Source organism: Lissotriton helveticus, chromosome 10 (genome assembly GCF_964261635.1).
Source record: "Lissotriton helveticus chromosome 10, aLisHel1.1, whole genome shotgun sequence".
NCBI lineage: Eukaryota > Metazoa > Chordata > Amphibia > Caudata > Salamandridae > Lissotriton > Lissotriton helveticus.
Genome location: NC_136071.1, coordinates 6,348,014 through 6,369,926, shown reverse-complemented (window position 1 = coordinate 6,369,926; position 21,913 = coordinate 6,348,014). Strand labels below are relative to the sequence as shown.

General features: G+C 51.0%; 1 protein-coding gene across 1 annotated transcript in view; it reads right to left on the bottom strand.

Moving 5' to 3' along the window:
- SYP (synaptophysin) overlaps positions 1-21,913 on the bottom strand; it is a 160,845-nt gene that overhangs the window by 10,223 nt on the left and 128,709 nt on the right. Inside the window, exons 5-6 of the mRNA XM_078664521.1 lie at positions 15,751-15,942; positions 1,766-2,069 (exon numbers count right to left, since the gene is read on the bottom strand). Coding sequence (XP_078520647.1) covers positions 1,770-2,069; positions 15,751-15,942 — 492 coding nt within the window. The 3' untranslated portion in view covers positions 1,766-1,769. The remainder of the gene's footprint in view (positions 1-1,765; positions 2,070-15,750; positions 15,943-21,913) is intronic.

The window sequence follows — 21,913 nt, the reverse complement described above, 5'->3', positions numbered from 1 at the left end:
TGGGCAGCTGCCACGTGTAAGCCCCTGACATTGGACACAGGGCGTCCTAGCCCTAGAGAGGCCAGTTGGCCCAGGGACAGTCACAGGTGGTGACTTAAGTGAGTTTGGCGCAATTGTTCATTTTCTGCACCTCTGAATGTGTTTTTATGCGTCATGTGCCTTGTTCTTACACCTCTGAATGTATTGTTGATGCATCATGTGTTTTCCTTTCTTACACCTCTGAATGTATCGTTGATGCACCATGTGTTTTCCTTCCTTACACCCCTACAGGTATTGTGATACTTAGGTGGTTGTTTTTCTCCTAGTGCAGGTGGTGCTAGTGAGGTCCTGGTTACCAGTAGTTACTGGTTGTGTGCTACAGTGATTTTACATTCTATGTGCTATGTTCTAAAGTGATATTCAAAGTGTTACTTCTAAAAGTGCTGATTCCTGACAGTGGTCCAGGTGGCCCTGTTATGTACATATCCCTTGTAAATTCTGCCCGTGCCTCTGGCACATTGTAAAGTGTGTGTTTTATCTAATGTGTTTTGGTGTAATACAAAGGCTATTTTTATATAACCTTGTGTGGAGTTTCCTTTGTGGTGGGCCTGGGTGTTGTTGCTGGGGTGCGTGCGCAAATACTTAACTCACATCGCCTCCAAGTTTAGCCTTGCTGCTCGCGCCACGTTACCTAGAGGGTGAGCAGGGGTTATCTTGGCGTGTAACTCCCTTGCCCTGACTTGGGAGTGGTGGTCTCTGACTGACTTTGGCGCAAGCCCTGGCCAGCCAGGGATCCCATTTCTAACAAATCGCATTAGGAAATCGCAAACAGCTATGCATTAAGAATTCGCATTTTTTTTTACGATTCCTTAAATTTCCTTACTTGCGATTCACAATTTGCGAATCGCAATTAAGGAATCCCTTCCCATTGATTCCTATGGGCCAAGAGGCCCATAGGAATCAATGGGAAGTCATTCTCAATTTGCGATTAGCAATTTGCGAATCGCAAATTGAGAATGCAATTTCAAGAGTGCAGGGGGGGGGTCCAAAGGACCCCCCCTTCAGCCCTGAAATTTAACTTTAAGAATATTTTTCACACACACACATGCCCCAAGGGCATGTGTGTGTGTGAAATGAAACTTTGAAAAATGCACTTTTGTGCATTTTTCAAAGTTTTCGCAAATTACCATGAAGAACAACTTCATGGTAATTTACCTCTCCCTATTTGCAAATTTGCAATTTCTAAAATGTTCATGCATTGCATTTAAGAAATCTCAAATTGCGATTTCTTAAATGCAATCGCAATTTAAGAAATCGCAACATAATTGCAATTCCTTAAATTGTGGGAAAATAAAAAAACATGATGCATCCAAAAAAAGGTAATTGCATTCGCAAACGGACGAATTTTGCGATTCGCACCGTTTGCGAATGCAATTTACCTTGATGCATGTGCCCGTAAGTCTTGAAGTTTGAAAAAAAAAGAAATAAGGCAACACAGAAGGGATTCCCTGCCCCCATAGACCCCATGGGGATACCAGAGGGTCAGTGACTGGCGAATTTCTGTGTTATTTTTAGTTCAAAATGTTAATGATGTCACTGATAAATTCACCTAACTATACAGTTACTTTAACATTTGGATTTTTGACTGAAAAAACACACACACATATATATATGTATATATATATATATATATTGCCCCCTAGGCAGGCACGAGCAGAGCACTGGCCTACCATCCACAGTACGATGGGCACCCCTACCTTCCAAGATGCTTTTGCCCCCAACTTACCGCGTTACATCTGATTGGAGAAGGAGGTGGGGGGCGCTTGGCCGTAGCCCCCCTGCTGCCCATAGGCCGGCTGGGTGTACTCTGCAGGCTGGCTGTATTCGGGTTGATAGCCCCCTTGCTGTGCGTATGGCTCCTGGGGGGCGTAGCCGGGGCCTTGGTTATAGGATTGGCTGTAGGCATCTGGGGCGGGCTGCTTCTCCTGTGCGGGAGGGGCAGCCTTCATGAAGGGGGCGCTCCAGCCCGTCTCCTTAAACACGAACCAGATATTACCAGCCCAGAGAATGAGGTTCAGGAACCCGAAGACCTGAAGGGAGAAAGCAGTGAAGCAAGATCAGTGGAAAAGAGATCGCAGTAAAGGAAAACACAGCATTCAGGAACGAAAAACAAGCAGTGTGCAGTACAGGGGAGCACCCCTGGATAACATGGAGTAGATGAGAGCAGCAGTGGGTAACACAGGGGCAGATTCACAAAGGTAATCTGAGACAAAACTCCAACTTTAGGACTTTCTGTATTCACAGAGATCATTTACGAGTCGTATCTTTGCGTCTGCAGTCGGGCCGGATTCTCCGCACCCAGGCCGTACTCTCCGCACCAGGGCCGTACACTCCGGCTCGGACAAAGTGTAATCAATGGACCAGTATGCAATTTTAAAAAAAGGAACATTCGGAAAGTATGATAAATGATGTAGGAGACTGGAGACTGTAGTCTTAACTCTACAGTCAACAAGGGCGATGACTGTAGTGTTAACACTACAGTCAACACTGAGGGGAGCGTAAATTGTACCATGATGCAAAGAAGCAAACTTTTCTGGGATATGATGTAGTGTCTGGCCACACCCTTTTCCCTGCCCAAACTGATTTTCATGACTTCCTATACCATTTATCACACTTTCCTAATGTTCCTTCTTGTAAGAATTGCATTCTGGAACATTGATTACACTCATCCGGTCCGATCCGGAGAGTATGGCCTGAGCCGGAGAGTACGGCCCAAGGCGGAGAGTACGGCCCGGGTGTGGAGATTCCGGCCCAACTGCAGACGTAAAGATACAACTCCTACATGATCTCTGTGAATACCAAAAGTCGTAAAGTTAGATTTTTGTCTCAGATTACTATTGCCAGGCAGGTCTCTCCCCACGCCGCCCAGCTCCACCTGACTGTGCCCGTGTCTCTGACCCCAGCTGCTGCCGTGAGTTCGAGGCTTGCTTGTCTGTATTGGTTTTTGTTCGTTTTTCACAACTGTATTACTGTACTTGTATTGCTGTGATTGTTTCTCCCCTCGTTTTGCACTTTTTCTGCCTGCTTCCTCCTTGCTCTAATTTCCCCTTGCCTGTTGTGCCCATTCTGCGTCTGTCCCTCTTTCAGAGGGTCCCGCTTTCCCCGCCGCTGCCTCCCCTGCGGCCCCTCCCCCCGCTCGCTCATTCGTTGTCCCCTTCCCTCCCAGCTGCTCCTTCCTCCCACCTCCCCTTCTTATGGCGGCCGCTGCATGGCAGTGAGAGCGACCCTTGACCCCGTTGCCAGGCAAGTCGCAGCCCCTCCCAGATGCTCCTCCCTCCCACCTCCCCCTCTTATGGCGGTCATACGCAGCGGGCGCGCCGCTGGCGTGCCGAAGGTGCGCCTAAGGCAAGCCCGTCTGCACCCATCCGTGCCTGGACCACGCCCAGCGCCAGAACCCCTGGCCCCCACGAACACCACGACGGCCGACTCCTCTACGATGAAAAAACACCCTCCACGCACTCAACCCCAGACAAGAACACACCTGCTACCGGGCCACCCCGAAACGCACCCAAGGACCCTTCACCTGCCGGAACTGCAGCTTCACCAGCCCTCCGCCCCACCAAACCCCCGCCCAGGAAAGAACCCAACCACCTCCGATGCATCCTCCTCAACACCCAGTCCGCACGCAAACACGCCACTGAACTCTGGGACCTTCTCGACTCAATCTCCCCAGACGTCACCTTCCTGATGGAGACCTGGCTGAACCCCGCCTCAGCAGCCGACATCGCTACAGCCATCGTGGAAGGCTACAAGATCACCTGCAGGGATCACACCAACGGAGTAGGAGGAGGAATCGCCATCGTCCACAAGAACACCCTCAGAGTCTCGACCAACACAGTCGACACCCTCAGCTCCGCCGAACACCTGCACTTCCAGATTCACACTGACTCCAACACCACCCTCAGAAGAACCCTCATCTACAGACCCCCGGACCCCGACCACAGTTCTGCGACTCCATTGCCGACTTCATCAGCACACACGCCCTCGCCTCCATGGACTACATCCTCCTTGGGGACCTGAACTTCCACCTCAAGAACAACAACGACGCCAACTCCACCACCCTGATCGACAACCTCGGACTCAAACAGATCATCACAACACCCACCCACGCCGCCGGCCAAACGCTTGACCCCATCTTCTCCGCAAGCTCCCACATCTCCTTCAACCACACCACCAAACTTCACTGGACTGACCATCGCTGCATCCACTTCACCTTCAGGAAGCCCACCACGCACCACCGCACCCAACAGATGCCTTGCCGGTGCTGGAGCAAAGTCACCGAAGACCAGCTAACCACCACCCTCACGCAGTGCCCACCAGCCGACCCCACTGACCCGGACACCGCCACCCGCAACTTCATACAATGGATCAACGACTGCCCCAGCACCCTTGTCCCACTCAAGAAACCCTCCAACAGCCACACCAGCAAGAAAGCCACCTGGTTCACCGAAGACCTCCAGGCCTCCAAACATACATGCTGAAAACTGGAGAAGAACTGGCTCTGCGAATGAACATCGGACAGCTACGCAGCCCACAAGAACGCCACCTGCTGACACCATCACCTCATCAGATCCGCCAAAAGGGCCTCATTCAAAGACCGCCTAGACAACAACTCACACAACCGCAAAGAACTCTTCAACATTGTGAAGGAACTCTCCAACCCCAGCTCCAACACCAACGACATCCCACCTTCACAAGACCTGTGCGACTCGCTGGCCACCTTCTTCCACCGCAAGATCGCCGACATCCACGACAGCTTCAACATCACAACCTCCCCGACCACTACTGAGACCTCGGTCCCCACAACCACCTCCCGCACCAACCACCTGCTCGCCTGGACCACCATCAACGACGAAGACACCAGCAAGATCATGAACACCATCTATTCCGGATCACCGTTAGACCCATGCCCACACCACATCTTCAACAAAGCCAGCACAGCCATCGCACCCCATCTCAGGAAAGTCATCAACATTTCCTTCGAGACAGCAACCTTCCCGGAGAGCTGGAAGCATGCCAAAATCAACGCCTTACTCAAGAAACCCAAGACGGACCCCAAGGACCTCAAGAACTTCCAGCCCATCTCCCTGCTCCCGTTCCTGGCGAAGGTCATCGAGAAAGCAGTCAACAAACAACTGACCTACTATCTTGGGGAGAACAGCATCCTGGACACGTCCCAATCCGGGTTCCGCAGCAACCACAGCACCGAAACCGCCCTCATTGCTGCCACCGACGACATCAGAATCCTGCTAGACAATGGAGACACAGCGGCCCTCATCCTCCTGGACCTGTCAGCCGCCTTCGACACGGTCTGCCACCGCACCCTACGAGCATGCCTACACGACGCCGGGATCCAAGAGAAGGCCTTGGACTGGACCACATCTTTCCTCTCCGGCCGAACACAGAGCGTCCGCCTCCCCCCCTTCCGCTCCGAAGCCACTGAGATCATCTACGGCATACCCCAGGGCTCATCCCTCAGCCCAACGCTGTTCAACATCTACATGGCATCTCTTGCCCACGTCGCCCGACAGCACGACCTCAACATCATCTCCTATGCCGCTGACACCCAGCTGATCCTCTCTCTCACCAAAGACCCTCACACCGCCAAAACCAACCTCCACGAAGGAATGAAGGCCGTCGCCGAATGGATGGGAAACAGCAGACTGAAGCTGAACTCAGACAACACGGAGGTCCTCATCCTCTGACCCACCCCCTCGGCCTGGGACGACTCCTGGTGGCCGACCACTCTGGGAACAGCCCCAAAACCCACCGACCACGCATGCAACCTAGGGGTTATCCTCGACTCCACCCTCTCCATGACGAAGTAGGTCAATGCCGTCTCCTCCTCCTGCTTCAACACTCCCCGCATGCTTTGCAGGATCTACAAGTGGATCCCCACCGAAACGAGAAGAATGGTCACCCAGGTCCTCGTCAGCAGCAGGTTGGACAACGGAAATGCCCTCTATGCAGGAACATCGACCAAGCTCCTGAGACGGCTGCAACGCATTCAGATCGTCTCAGCACGTCTGATCCTCGACATCCTTCGCCGCAGCCATATCACCCACCACCAAAGAGACCTGCACTGGCTCCCCGTCGACAAGAGGATCACCTTCAAGCTCCTCACCCACGTACACAAAGCACTCCACAACACCGGACCAGCGTATCTCAACAGCTGACTCAGCTTCTACACCACCACCCGCCAGCTCCGCTCCACCAGCCTCACCCTCGCCGCAGTCCCCCGCATCCAAAGAACGACTTCCAGCGGCAGATCCTTCTCCCACCTCGCTGCCAAGACCTGGAACACCCACCCCACCAACCTACGGAAGACCCAAGACCTGCTCACCTTCAGAAGACTCCTCAAGGCCTGGCTCTTCGAGCAGTAGCAGCACCCCCCTGCCCCCCCCCCCCCAGCGCCCTGAGACCCTTGCGGGTATGTGGTGCGCTTTACACATTTTATGATTGCTTGATTGCTTGATTGATTGATTGTGAATCGGCCCCATAGAGTACAGGAGAGCAGTAAAGGGAAACACAGCATTCAGGACGGCAAAGCAAGCAGTGTGGAGAACAGGAGAAGAGCACCGGGTAAGCATGCAGAATACAGGAGCGCAGAGTAGAGGTGAGCCGTACAGGGTAATGTGGCATAACAGCAGAGCAGTAATAGGTAACATTGAACGCAGGAGAGCAGGGCAGTGTAACACAGAGCACAGGAGAGCATGACAGTGTAACACAGAGCACAGGAGAGCAGTGCCGTGTAATGTGGTATTACAGGACAACCTTTCTATTATTGCCCTGGGGCCGTCTACCAACTCCCTGAACATAATTCACACTGTACCCTAGAGCGGGGGGGGGCTCAGCCTTCCTGCTCATATATGTGTATCTACGAGAAGTAAATGAAGTTTCGCTCCCCTTGGCAGTGTGAATGAGCTCTCACAGTTCACTCCCAGCCATGGCAGAGTGCTGGTGTTTCAAAGAAAGCTGATAGTCCTCAGTGGGTGTGTGCAGCCTGTGACTTGTACACAGATGTACACCTTTTCTACTGCAATAAAGACATGTCCCTACATGGGCCTCTGAAGGTACCCTGGCCATTTCTGGGTTCCCTGCGTTGGCGGGAGCTGTATCCATCCTCACCATGGTTCTACGTGTCAGTGAAGCGTCAGCAGTCTCCGGCATTGGAGGCGGAATCCATATGAAGACAAAAGCACAGGAACTGCCCACAAATGGTAACCGCACCATCTGCACACACACACACACACGTGTACGACATTATCTGGACCAACAATGGCTGTTGTTCAGATCTGAATGGTCTGTGCGTGCGGACAAGTGAGTAAGAATCAGCGTAAGTGCGACTAGGAAAGTGTTGGACCTGGCCTCGTAGCGTGGTACCTACCCACTCCCCAGCACCCCGTTAGCGTAGCCCTGTACCCAGAGTTCCCTGCGCAGCTCCCCGCTAGCATAGCCTGCACCCCGAGTCCCTGGTCGTCCTGATCCCTGTACGACCAGCACCACTGATCCCGTCCCACTCCCGGCTCCGAGCGCCTAGAACCCGCAGGCCCAACTAGGCCCGGCAGCCATCTTCCCTTCCCAAGGTCCCTGACTCCCTGGGCCTAACGTGACCCGGCCCCAACGAAACTCAGACTCTAAGGCTTGCCAGTCCCGGCTGGGGGGGGTAAAGGGCTCCCCGAGTGAGATAAGCCAGGGAGTTTCGATCACACCTCTGGCCTTCCCCTGTGGGCCAGTTTCGATCGCACCTCTGGCCTCCCCGAGGGCTGGCTCCAGACCCGCTGGGCGTCTGGGAATTCCCGGACGCATCTTCAAAGGATCAAGAAGCCAACCGCCGGACCTCGCCAACGACCAGCCCCCAAGGCCTGAGACCTCCGCCTGCGAGGGTCCGGACATCAAAGGTCCCCTGGACTATATCAAGGCCCGCACCACAACTAGCGGGCAGTTGTATCCTGGACAAGAAAGCCCTGCTGACGCTGTCGCGGCTCGTCCTCTCAAAGACCATCGGAGCCCTGCTGACGCTGTCGCGGCTCGTCCTCTCAAAGACCATCGGAGCCCTGCTAACGCTGTCGCGGCTCGTCCTCTCAAAGACCATCGGAGCCCTGCTGACGCTGTCGCGGCTCATCCTCTCAAAGACCTCGGAGCCCTGCTGACGCTGTCGCGGCTCGTCCTCTCAAAGACCATCGGAGCCCTGCTGACGCTGTCGCGGCTCATCCTCTCAAAGACCTCGGAGCCCTGCTGACGCTGTCGCGGCTCGTCCTCTCAAAGACCATCGGAGCCCTGCTGACGCTGTCGCGGCTCGTCCTCTCAAAGACCATCGGAGCCCTGCTGACGCTGTCGCGGCTCGTCCTCTCAAAGACCTCGGAGCCCTGCTGACGCTGTCGCGGCTCGAGCTTGAACTCGAAACCATCGGAGCCCTGCTGACGCTGTCGCGGCTCCCCACGAACTCTCCGGATAGAGCCCTGCTGACCTTGTCGCGGCTCGAGGAGTACTCTGGTCCGGCTGGACCGTCAACGCTACCAGCACGACCGGAGCCAACCTTCAGGTTTTTTGAGGTCGGTCTCTTTGAAGACGTCGTCGAATCTAGTTACTCTCACAAGGAGAAGTGCAGCGTTGACGATTATCTGCGGAAAGATTTATTCCAGAGCTGGTGGGGCTTCAGTTTACGGAGTGTAGGCTTTGAGTGAAATCCCATTGGTGGAAATGTGCTTTCCTTGGGGTGTGGCTAAAATTCATAGAGTCATTGTGGAGGAATTCAAATTTTCCCATCAATACATTACAAAGGGCCTGATGTAGATCTCGATGGACGGTGATAGATATCCCGTCCGACGATATTGAAATCCGTCACCGTTTTGAGCTTTTCAGGATCTGAGGGTGATGTCCTCATGACGGAGGAAGGGAATGACGCTGGCCCAAGTGGATTCCAATAATCCGGTCATACTCCGGTCACACCCTCCGAGATCATAACACGAGCAATTTTCACATTTTTAAACAGTATTCGGGATCCAGACACCGGGTTCAAGCATATCAGGAAGGGGCTACAGAAATTCCAGTAATTTGCTTTTGGGATATTCCTTGAAATTACGTGAAAGTTTGGCAAAGTCAAGTGAAATTGCGTGTAATTAAGCAAAATGCAAATTCATCATCCTATGCCCCGAATGTGGACATAAAGATGTTACTCGTAAATGCCCTTTGTAAATTACCAAAGTCGTAAACGTAGTAATTTGGTCTAAGTTAAGACCAAACGTCTAAGTTTACCCTTCTGAATCAGGGGCAAAGTGCACACAGAGAGGCTATTCCACCGCCAGGGCTCCGCCTCATTCAGAATCAGAAGGGATGTGTTGGTGGCCCAAAAGTAGACGGCTGGGCCTAATCTCGAATAGCACAAATCACAGCAGACGGTGTGGACATTTGCCATCATCCTTTAAAAAGGCATTGCCATGTGGAGGCCGCATAGATGACAGACACAAGTTTGCCATAAGACTACTGAAGACATCTGAGAGGACGTAGCAAAGTCCTCATTAACTCCTTCCACACTCATGACGAGCTGGGCGCGTCATGCAGTAGCCTCCTGCTACACTGATGACGAGCCCAGCTCGTCATGAATGTATTGGATTTAGGATACCCCCAGCGCAGCAGGGGAAATGCCATAGCATCCAAGGAGTTAAACTGGACTCATACGATGCTGTCTGTAAGGAAATGCCTCGTTTTGTACGGTCACCCATAAAGGTTTGGACTGATGCTGCTGGTTTGACTCTGAGAGTGCACGGAGGCCGCTAACCAGACCTCACTGCCAGTGCCCTGAGCTTACTCTGTTTATGTTTGATTGGCTTATACACAACTGGCATAAACTAACTTGCTTCTAAGTCCCTAGTATATGGTACCCAGGGCCCATGAGTTAGAGGGTCACCTCAGGGACCCCAGCACTGCCTGTGCCCCACTGGGTGAGACAAAGGTACACCATGGCTCCCGGTCCAGTACTGTGGACTGAAATGGCAGAGTAAAGCTGCTAACACGTATTTGCCATTTAAAACAAAGGCTTCACCCAATCCTCCATTTTGAAAACATGTCACCCGTAATGTAGGTCTATCGAGTGCTAAAGCAGGGTGCTGTCTATTACAAAGTAGAGCATGTACTTTTACATGTTCCCTACACTAAAAAATAGTTATTGGAATTTTTACTGTGGAAAAGGCTAGTAGCGCCATTGGCGAGTGCATGGTGCAAGCTGACACTTCAACCCAACTAACCTCTGACTGGAAGCACTAAACTTGTTACTGTAAGGTAACTCGTTACATTAAGCCCAACTTGATGTCAAAACGGAATTAATGTACTTGTTGCAGTTTGCAACTTTTACAACATTGCCACTGTGTTGCCCTGAATCCCCTGTGCCCGCCTATGGTTACACAGGGAGTTTGTCTCTGAGACAGGTTTCTGCCCACCTGGGGGGACGCGCACATGACTCCCAGGAAAGAACACAATAGAAACCTGCATGGGAGAGAGGTGTGACCTTTCACCTGGCAGGAAGCCACCCGGGTGTTGGCACAAAAGAAAAACTTCAAAGGAGAATTGCCTTAGAAGGGCAAGTATTGAACATTTGGGAGAGGGCTGCTCCATTGTTTACGCAGACAGACTGGCTGTCAGGAAGGAGATGGGGAAACCACTTGCCAAACTGGTTTTTCAGGGGCGTGTGGCCCCCTTTGTAGCCACACCTCTGGATCGCTCTAGAGAGCTCTACATGCCAAAAAAGGTGATCTGCATCTTCAGAGTGGGCAGAATGTAGAATTCTGGAATAGCCGGATCCCACACTTTGCAGGAAGTGGTCATCACGAGAGAAGGAACCTCGTAGCCCATTGGCTACTGACTGTGTCTGCGGTGGTGTCACCCCTGGCACCCGGAACTTCGGTCTCATTGGCGTCGAGAAATGGACTGAAGAAGGACTAACCTGCTGCACGAAGGACCCCATACTTGACGTAGACCGCACCTGTGGAAACTTGGGCCTAGCAAAGGAGAAGGAACTGTGCCTGCCGTGTCTGGCTTGTGGAGATGTTGACTCCTGAGTCCAGCGGAAGCAAGAGACTCCGATGGTCAGTTGGCTGACCGCTTGTTCACAGCACAGGCCCACAACAGATGAAGAAGCTGCTGGGGCAAGGTGGCAGCTCGAATTTTCTAACCCTCGCTCCTCACCACTTTGCATCACCAGGGACCAGGATCCAATGGTAAAAGTTGCCCAGAGTCTGCTGAACCCAGGAGAATAATCGGAGTGCAGCTTGGTCACCCAGAAAGCAACTTATCGTCCAGTAAGGATTCCACTTTGACCGCTATGCTGGGTGAGTCGTAGCCCAGTAGCAACTGGACGCCTGCCAGGGCCAATAGGACTTTGAGGGACGTCAATTCCTGTGGCAGGGATCGGATCCCCAAGCCTGTTGACCGAGGAGTAGCAGCAGGAAGACCCTTGTCGACCGCCTCACATCTGAAGCACGCTTGAGCATCTTCAGCCGCCTGTATCCCTTGCATCAGGACCACTTCCATGATTCCCCCCGACAACAGCTCAGCATCTTCAGCATCCTGCATCCCTTGCATCAGGACCACTCCCATGATTCCTCCGACACCAGCTCAGCGTCCTTGAGCATCTTCAGCATCCTGCATCCCTTGCATCAGGACCACTCCCATGATTCCCCCCCGACACCAGTTCAGCATCCACAGCGTCCTTGAGCATCTTCAGCATCTTCAGCATCCTGCATCCCTTGCATCAGGACCACTTCCATGATTCCCCCCCGGACACCAGCTCAGCATCCACAGCGTCCTTGAGCATCGTCAGCATCCTGCATCCCTCGCATCAGAACCACTTCCATGATCCCCCCCACGACACCAGCTCAGCATCCGCAGCATCCTTGAGCATCTTCAGCATCCTGCATCCCTCGCATCAGGACCACTTCCATGATTCCCCCCGACACCAGCTCAGCATCCACAGCGTCCTTGAGCGTCTTCAGCATCCTGCATCCCTCGCATCAGGACCACTTCCATGATTCCCCCCGACACCAGCTCAGCGTCCACAGCGTCCTTGAGCATCTTCAGCATCCTGCATCCCTCGCATCAGGACCACTCCCATGATTCCCCCCGACACCAGCTCAGCATCCACAGCGTCCTTGAGCATCTTCAGCATCGTGCATCCCCGACACCAGCTCAGCATCCACAGCGTCCTTGAGCGTCTTCAGCATCCTGCATCCCTCGCCTCAGGACCACTCCCATGATCCCCCCCCACGACACCAGCTCAGCGTCCACAGCGTCCTTGAGCATCTTCAGCATCCTGCATCCTTTGCATCAGGACCACTTCCATGATTCCCCCCGACACCAGCTCAGCATCCATAGCGTCCTTGAGCATCTTCAGCATCCTGCATCCCCGACACCAGCTCAGCGTCCACAGCGTCCTTGAGCATCTTCAGCCTCCTGCATCCCTTGCATCAGAACCACTTCCATGGTTCCCCCCGACACCAGCTCAGCATCCACAGTATCATTGAGCATCTTCAGCATCCTGCATCCCTCGCATCAGGACCACTTCCATGATTCCCCCCCCGACACCAGCTCAGCATCCCCAGGTCCTTGAGCATCTTCAGCATCCTGCATCCCTCGCATCAGGACCACTTCCATGATCCCCCCTGACACCAGCTCAGCATCCACAGCGTCCTTGAGCATCTTCAGCATCCTGCATCCCTTGCATCAGGACCACTTCCATGATTCCCCACCCCCCGACACCAGCTCAGCATCCACAGCGTCCTTGAGCATCTTCAGCATCCTGTATCCTTTGCATCAGGACCACTCTCATGATTCCCCCCCGACACCAGCTCAGCATCCATAGCGTCCTTGAGCATCTTCAGCATCCTGCATCCCTTGCATCAGGACCACTTCCATGATTCCCCCCCCCCCCCCGACACCAGCTCAGCATCCACAGCGTCCTTGAGCATCTTCAGCATCCTGTATCCCTTGCATCAGGACCACTCCCATGATCCCCCCCGACACAGGCTCAGCATCCACAGCATCCTTGAGCATCTTCAGCATCCTGTATCCCTTGCATCAGGAAACAACAACAACATAACGGTAGGGTAGGACCCGGGGGAGTGTTTATAGACCACACTCTAGGTATAACCCCAATACTGACACAACAACAACAAAATACCAGAGGGTCTCTAAAGTAAATGATGTGTGTGAAAAAAGGGCTTACAAATAAATTGCAATGAAACCAGGACAAAAAAGGTTTCTATGACAGCCAAATGGATGGTCAAAGATACCCATCAGTCACCACTCGGAACCGCCCTTCATCATTTGGGTTTCTTCCATCACCATCTACCGAAGCAGGTCATTCTCAAAAAGAAAAAATCAAGATGTGAATTGATTTGTTCAGTAGAGAGAACCGGTAGTATGGTGTATCACTCCTTTGCTTGAATGAGTGAAAGAGATGTGGGGCAACTGATGCAGTGCAGTGATAAAAGTGAGCTTAAATAATAAGGTTTAGATGCCGGCGCTGAAGTACCGACGGACAGAGCGGTGCTTCACTCTTTCCCTGAGCCACTGCCAGGTGGGGTGAGGCTTTTATGCCTTGCAAGTTATGTGAACGACACAACTTGTTAAGAAGGAGACAAGGCCCTGTTACCTAGATGCTTCAGGTGACATATGCACTTATCCTGATAATATGTTCTCGTCACTATTTTTTGCACATATTATAATTTTGCAGTAGCAGTTAGTTGATTTGTAGAGGTCCTGAAGAAAGCAAGGACACAACTGTCCCCTGGTTGCTGAAACATGTAGACCTGGTTCCATCTATAGGCAGTATATACTTTCAAACTGTCCTTATGAAAACTCTTTTAACCTTGGTGGAGTGAGTATCACCTGAATAAAGTCTGTTCTGTACTCCCTCATCCAAATTTTAACACACTTTTCGTTTTTTTGCTCAGCTCAGCATCCACAGCGTCCTTGAGCGTCTTCAGCATCCTGCATCCCTTGCATCAGGACCACTTCCATGATCCCCCCGACACCAGCTCAGCATCCACAGCGTCCTTGAGCATCTTCAGCATCCTGTATCCCTTGCATCAGGACCACTTCAATAGGAATCTGTGGCAAGGAGCTAAAAGTGACTGGAACTGGCTGGAGGCTGCTCCTTTCTGGACGGTAACTGTTTCTGAGGGTCTTGTCGGTCCCCCTAACTGGCTCTCCTAGAGTAGCTCAAAGTAACTGCTTTGATACTCACCCATGTTTTCTTTGAAAACATTTCTGTGCCACTTTGTTGAATTTACCAATGCTTTTTTGCAGTTTAGTATAAAAGTACATATTTGTTGTACCCTGTAAATGCTATATCTCCTGAATGATATTTCTAATTGTTGTGTCTCGTGTATTTCTTCTTCAATTGTTTAGGTGCTGTTAAGATGCTTTACGCTCGTTCCTTTGTGTAAGCCTTGCTGCTCAGAGCCACAGCTACCGAGGGTTGGGAGGAAGGTTTATCAGATGAAACCTACCAGTCCGAAAGGGTTTGGTGAGTGTATTACACAGTGAGGTGGCACAACCACACCACACCACATAATACACCCCATTTCCTCACATGGTCCTTGGCTACATAGTAGGACACAAGCCAAGGGGAGTCCCATTGGCCATCAATGTGATCTCACTGTCTTATTGGTTCACTGGAGCCAGGGCTCTCCCATCCACTCCACCACAAGCCTCAGGTGCACCTGGCAACACAAACCAGGGACCACCTGAGTCATAACCTGTACATCAACAGCAGGCGACAAACACATCCCCACATAGAGCAGAAGTTGCAGGAGGGACTGGCCACAGGCTCAACACACATCGAAAAGGTGATTGGGCAACTTTGATTTGTGCCTGGGTGGCCATTGACCCTGCCAACATCTCTCTCCAGCCTGAGGTCACCAAGGGCTGCTGGGCGCTCAGACAGAGTGCTGTGGCCAGCATGAAACCCACCAGACTAGTCATCTATATTCGATTACTCTAAAAAGCCAAACTGTTTGGCCACAAGCCCCTTTTGTGGTTTAAGTAGCATCTCTGCAACCAACAAGATTTTTGTTTCTGTCTTGCTCAAGGCACACAATCTTTTTCTGCTTCAGCCCTGCTGCATGCATGCAATTCTTTCTGCTTCTGCGCAGCTGCTTTTACCTAATGTTTTCTGCTTACGCCCGCTCCACTCACACAATTCTTTCTGTTTCTGCCCTGCTTTGTATGCACTGTTTTTTGTATTACTGCCCTGCCCAGTGTCTGCCATGTTTTATGGTTTTACTTGCGCTTTGTCAAATATATTTTAGTTTTTGCCCTTTTGTGTTCATTATATTTTTTATTTCCACCCTGCTGTGTCCAATCTGTTCTTATATATCCATCCTGCTGCACCACCATATTGTCTATCCTGCCTTCCGTGTCCCCCACGTCATCCACTCTAGCCGTACTCCGTTCCACGATATTTTTGATTCTGCTCTCCTCTGTGTCACCCATGTCTTCCACTCTAGCCGTGCTCTGTTCCCCCTATGTTTTCTATTCTGCCCTCCTTGGTGTCCCCCACGTCATCCACTCTAGCCGTGCTCTGTTCCTGCCCACATGCAGTATGCAGGGTGGTTTCTGGTTCTGCCCTGCTTTGTATTGCCCTTGGTTTCCGCTAACACTCTCTGCTATTCCCACCATGTTTCCCCTTCGTCATGCTTCCCTCTGACTCACCACAGACGTGTTCAGCCCAGACATGACTGGGTCTTGCAGGGGCAGGCATTTGTTGCCCTCTTTGGAGCAGGCCTGCACAGAGTTGATCACCAGATCCGGATCCGTCGCGATCTTCACGTCAGACAAGCCCTTGGCCCAAGCGCTGGAGCTCACCAACCACATGAAGGCGAAGACAGCTGTTGCAATACAATCCTGCGACAGAAATGGGCAGATATAGGTTACATGAGGTGCAAGGGTGCTGGGCAAGAGCATATAAGGTTACCGGTCACGTAGCAACAGCAAGAGGCAGCCACCATCTTTGACTATCCCTATGCAGCGGCCATTGAGATCTCAAGGTCTCATGCACCCATGAACTCCATAAACAAACGCTGAAGGGAACTCCACTGAGGGGCCGTTACCACGCTCTCCTACGTCGTTCCATCCCTGCTGTCTTCCTCTCATTACCAAACACCCCTTTCAGTGCTCGCCCATCTACATAAGTCCATCTATCTGCTTCATCACCAACCTTCTTATCCATCAACTGCATCACCCGCCCAACTCTATATATCCATCCGTCACCTCAGAGATGCACCACTTGCAATAAATCAATCAATGGATGTCCTGTATCACCTGCCAATCTCTATATACCCACCTGTCTCCTCTGTCACACACTCTTCTCCATAAATCGGTCCATGGATGTCCTGTATCATCTGCCAACCTCTATGTACCCATCCGTCTCCTCCGTCACACACTCTTCTCCATAAATCAGTCCATGGATGTCCTGTATCATCTGCCAACCTCTACATACCCATCCATCTCCTCCGTCACACACTCTTCTCCATAAATCAGTCCATGGATGTCCTGTATCATCTGCCAACCTCTATATACCCATCCGTCTCCTCTGTCACACACTTGTCCCCATAAATCAGTCCATGGATGTCCTGTATCACCTGCCAACCTCTATATACCCATCCGTCTCCTCCCTCACACACTCTTCTCCATTAATCAGTCCATGGATGTCCTGTATCATCTGCCAACCTCTATATACCCATCCGTCTCCTCTGTCACACACTCTTCTCCATAAACCAATTCAGGATTATCCTTTATCACCTTCACATCTCTGTAAACCATCCATCTCCTCTGTCACACTCCCTTGTCTATAAATCTATGGATGTCTTGTATCATCTGCCAACCTCTATATACCCATCCGTCTCCTCTGTCACACACTTGTCTCCATAAATCAGTCCATGGATGTCCTGTATCATCTGCCAACCTCTATATACCCACCCGTCTCCTCTGTCACACACACTTCTCCATAAATCAGTCCATGGATGTCCTGTATCACCTGCCAACCTCTATATACCCACCTGTCTCCTCCGTCACACACTCTTCTCCATAAATCGGTCCATGGATGTCCTGTATCATCTGCCAACCTCTATATACCCATCCGTCTCCTCTGTCACACACACTTCTCCATAAATCAGTCCATGGATGTCCTGTATCATCTGCCAACCTCTATATACCCATCAGTCTCCTCCGTCACACACTCTTCTCCATAAATCAGTCCATGGATGTCCTGTATCATCTGCCAACCTCTATATACCCACCTGTCTCCTCTGTCACACACTCTTCTCCATAAATCGGTCCATGGATGTCCTGTATCATTTGCCAACCTCTATATACCCATCAGTCTCCTCCGTCACACACTCTTCTCTATAAATCAGTCCATGGATGTCCTGTATCATCTGCCAACCTCTATATACCCATCAGTCTCCTCCGTCACACACTCTTCTCCATAAATCAGTCCATGAATGTCCTGTATCACCTGTCTACCTCTGTATACCCATCCGTCTCCTCTGTCACACACTCGTCTCCATAAATCAATCCATGGATGTCCCGTATCATCTGCCGACCTCTATATACCCACCTGTCTCCTCTGTCACACACTCTTCTCCATAAATCAGTCCATGGCTGTCCTGTATCATCTGCCAACCTCTATATACCCATCCGTCTCCTCTGTCACACACTCTTCTCCATAAATCGGTCCATGGATGTCCTGTATCATCTGCCAACCTCTATATACCCATCAGTCTCCTCCGTCACACACTCTTCTCCATAAATCAGTCCATGGATGTCCTGTATCATCTGCCAACCTCTATATACCCATCCGTCTCCTCCGTCACACACTCTTCTCCATAAATCAGTCCATGAATGTCCTGTATCATCTGCCAACCTCTATATACCCATCAGTCTCCTCCGTCACACACTCTTCTCCATAAATCGGTCCATGGATGTCCTGTATCATCTGCCAACCTCTATATACCCATCAGTCTCCTCCGTCACACACTCTTCTCCATAAATCAGTCCATGGATGTCCTGTATCATCTGCCAACCTCTATATACCCATCAGTCTCCTCCGTCACACACTCTTCTCCATAAATCAGTCCATGGATGTCCTGTATCATCTGCCAACCTCTATATACCCATCCGCCTCCTCTGTCACACACTCTTCTCCATAAATCAGTCCATGGATGTCCTGTATCATCTGCCAACCTCTATATACCCACCCGTCTCCTCCGTCACACACTCTCCTCCATAAATCAATCCATTAATGTCCTGTATCATCTGTCTACCTCTATATACCCATCCGTCTCCTCCGTCACACACTCTTCTCCATAAATCAGTCCATGGATGTCCTGTATCACCTGTCTACCTCTATATACCCATCCGTCTCCTCTGTCACACACCCTTCTCCATAAATCAATCCATGGATGTCCTGTATCATCTGCCAACCTCTATATACCCATCCGCCTCCTCTGTCACACACTCTTCTCCATAAATCGGTCCATGGATGTCCTGTATCATCTGCCAACCTCTATATACCCATCCGCCTCCTACGTCACACACTCTTCTCCATTAATCAGTCCATGGATGTCCTGTATCATCTGCCAACCTCTATATACCCATCCGTCTCCTCTGTCACACACTCTTCTCCATAAATCAATTCAGGGATATCCTTTATCACCTTCACATCTCTGTAAATCTATCCATCTCCTCTGTCACACTCCCTTGTCTATAAATCTATGGATGTTTTTTGTATCATCTGCCAACCTCTATATCAACCCATCTTTCTCCTCAGTCACGCACCTTTCTCCATAAATCAATCCATTGATCTCCTGTGTCACCCGCACATCTCTATAAATCCTTCCAGTGACCTCTTCTAACACCCTCCTGTTTCTATAAATCAATCTATCAATCTCCAGTCCCACTCATAAATCCACCCTCCTACCCCATAACTAACTCATCTTTACGAATTATTCCTGTCTATTGACCATCAATTTCTCCACTATCACTCGACCCGCTCTATAAATCAACCCATTGCTGTCCTCTACCACCTGCCCGTCTCCATGAATCCATCTATTTCTCTACTATTGCTCCCTCATTTCCATAAATTCATCTATTCCTCCTCTCTCAGCTGATGACCTCCATAAATCCATCCACCGCTCTGCTCTATCAAGCGCTCGTCTCTATAATGTCCTCTTTCACCCGCCCGGTTCTATAGATCCATTCGTCAAACACTTCTATCACCACCCAAACATCTCTATAAACCCACCCATCTCTGGTAACAACAAACCATCTCTATAAACCCAACTATCGCTGGTAACAACAAACCATCTCTATAAACCCACCCATCTCTGCTAGCATCCAACCGTCTCTATAAACCCACCCATCTCTGCTAACACCCAGCATTCTCTATAAACCTATCCCTCTCTGGTAACACCCAACCATCTCTATAAACTCACCCATCTCTGCTAACACCCAGCAATCTCTATAAACCCACCCATCTCTGCTAACACCCAACCGTCTCTATAAACCCACCCATCTCTGCTAACATCCAGCAATCTCTATAAACCCACCCATCTCTGCCAACACCCAACCGTCTCTATAAAGCCACCATCTCTGCTAACACCCAGCAATCTCTATAAACCCACCCATCTCTGCTAACACCCAGCAATCTCTATAAGCCCACCCATCTCTGCTAACACCCAACCGTCTCTATAAAGCAACCCATCTCTGCTAACACCCACCCGTCTCTATAAACCCACCCATCTCTGCTAACACCCACCCGTCTCTATAAACCCACCCATCTCTGCTAACACCCAACCGTCTCTATAAACCCACCCATCTCTGCTAACACCCACCCGTCTCTATAAACCCACCCATCTATGCTAACACCCAACCGTCTCTATAAACCCACCCATCTCTGCTAACACCCAACCATCTCTATAAACCCACCCATCTCTGCCAACACCCAACCGTCTCTATAAACCCACCCATCTCTGCTAACATCCAGCAATCTCTATAAACCCACCCATCTCTGCCAACACCCAACCGTCTCTATAAACCCACCCATCTCTGCTAACATCCAGCAATCTCTATAAACCCACCCATCTCTGCCAACACCCAACCGTCTCTATAAACCCACCCATCTCTGCTAACATCCAGCAATCTCTATAAACCCACCCATCTCTGCCAACACCCAACCGTCTCTATAAACCCACCCATCTCTGCTAACATCCAGCAATCTCTATAAACCCACCCATCTCTGCCAACACCCAACCGTCTCTATAAACCCACCCATCTCTGCTAACATCCAGCAATCTCTATAAACCCACCCATCTCTGCCAACACCCAACCGTCTCTATAAACCCACCCATCTCTGCTAACATCCAGCAATCTCTATAAACCCACCCATCTCTGCCAACACCCAACCGTCTCTATAAACCCACCCATCTCTGCTAACATCCAGCAATCTCTATAAACCCACCCATCTCTGCCAACACCCAACCGTCTCTATAAAGCCACCCATCTCTGCTAACACCCATCCGTCTCTATAAGCCCACCCATCTCTGCTAACACCCAACCATCTCTATAAACCCACCCATCTCTGCTAACACCCATCCGTCTCTATAAACCCACCTATCTCTGCTAACACCCATCCGTCTCTATAAACCCACCCATCTCTGCTAACACCCAGCCGTCTCTATAAACCCACCCATCTCTGCTAACACCCAGCCGTCTCTATAAACCCACCCATCTCTGCTAACACCCAGCCGTCTCTATAAACCCACCCATCTCTGCCAACACCCAACCGTCTCTATAAACCCACCCATCTCTGCTAACATCCAGCAATCTCTATAAACCCACCCATCTCTGCCAACACCCAACCGTCTCTATAAAGCCACCCATCTCTGCTAACATCCAGCAATCTCTATAAACCCACCCATCTCTGCTAACATCCAGCAATCTCTATAAACCCACCCATCTCTGCCAACACCCAACCGTCTCTATAAACCCACCCATCTCTGCTAACATCCAGCAATCTCTATAAACCCACCCATCTCTGCCAACACCCAACCGTCTCTATAAAGCCACCCATCTCTGCTAACATCCAGCAATCTCTATAAACCCACCCATCTCTGCTAACATCCAGCAATCTCTATAAACCCACCCATCTCTGCCAACACCCAACCGTCTCTATAAACCCACCCATCTCTGCTAACATCCAGCAATCTCTATAAACCCACCCATCTCTGCCAACACCCAACCGTCTCTATAAAGCCACCCATCTCTGCTAACATCCAGCAATCTCTATAAACCCACCCATCTCTGCCAACACCCAGCCGTCTCTATAAACCCACCTATCTCTGCTAACACCCATCCGTCTCTATAAACCCACCCATCTCTGCTAACACACAACCGTCTCCGTGAAACCACCCATCCATATCACTCACTCTTCTTGGTAAACCTATCATTGCGTCTACTACCCGCTCGCGTCCACAAATCTAGCCTGCCTCGTAGTGCCTGCTACGGACCCCCCACCCTCATTCAAACATGCACCAGTTTCAATCACCACAGGTTCCTCCTGTGTCATCCTGCCCCTCCTTGTGCTCAGAAGATACTCAAGGCGCTGTTCAAAGAGTCATAGCCGTGAGTAGCCTTGGAGCCGAGGGCAGTCCGGCTCCAAGGGGGGTGCACAGCACTGTGAACCCCCAGAATCTGGAGTCTCTCTGGAGGGTCTTCGGGACCCCTAATCTCCACCAAGCCAATGAACAGCCTCCTGTGGGGTCTATCGAGGGTTGGGCTTGCCTGGCCCAGAGGAGGCGGGAGGATTTTGGCCAGA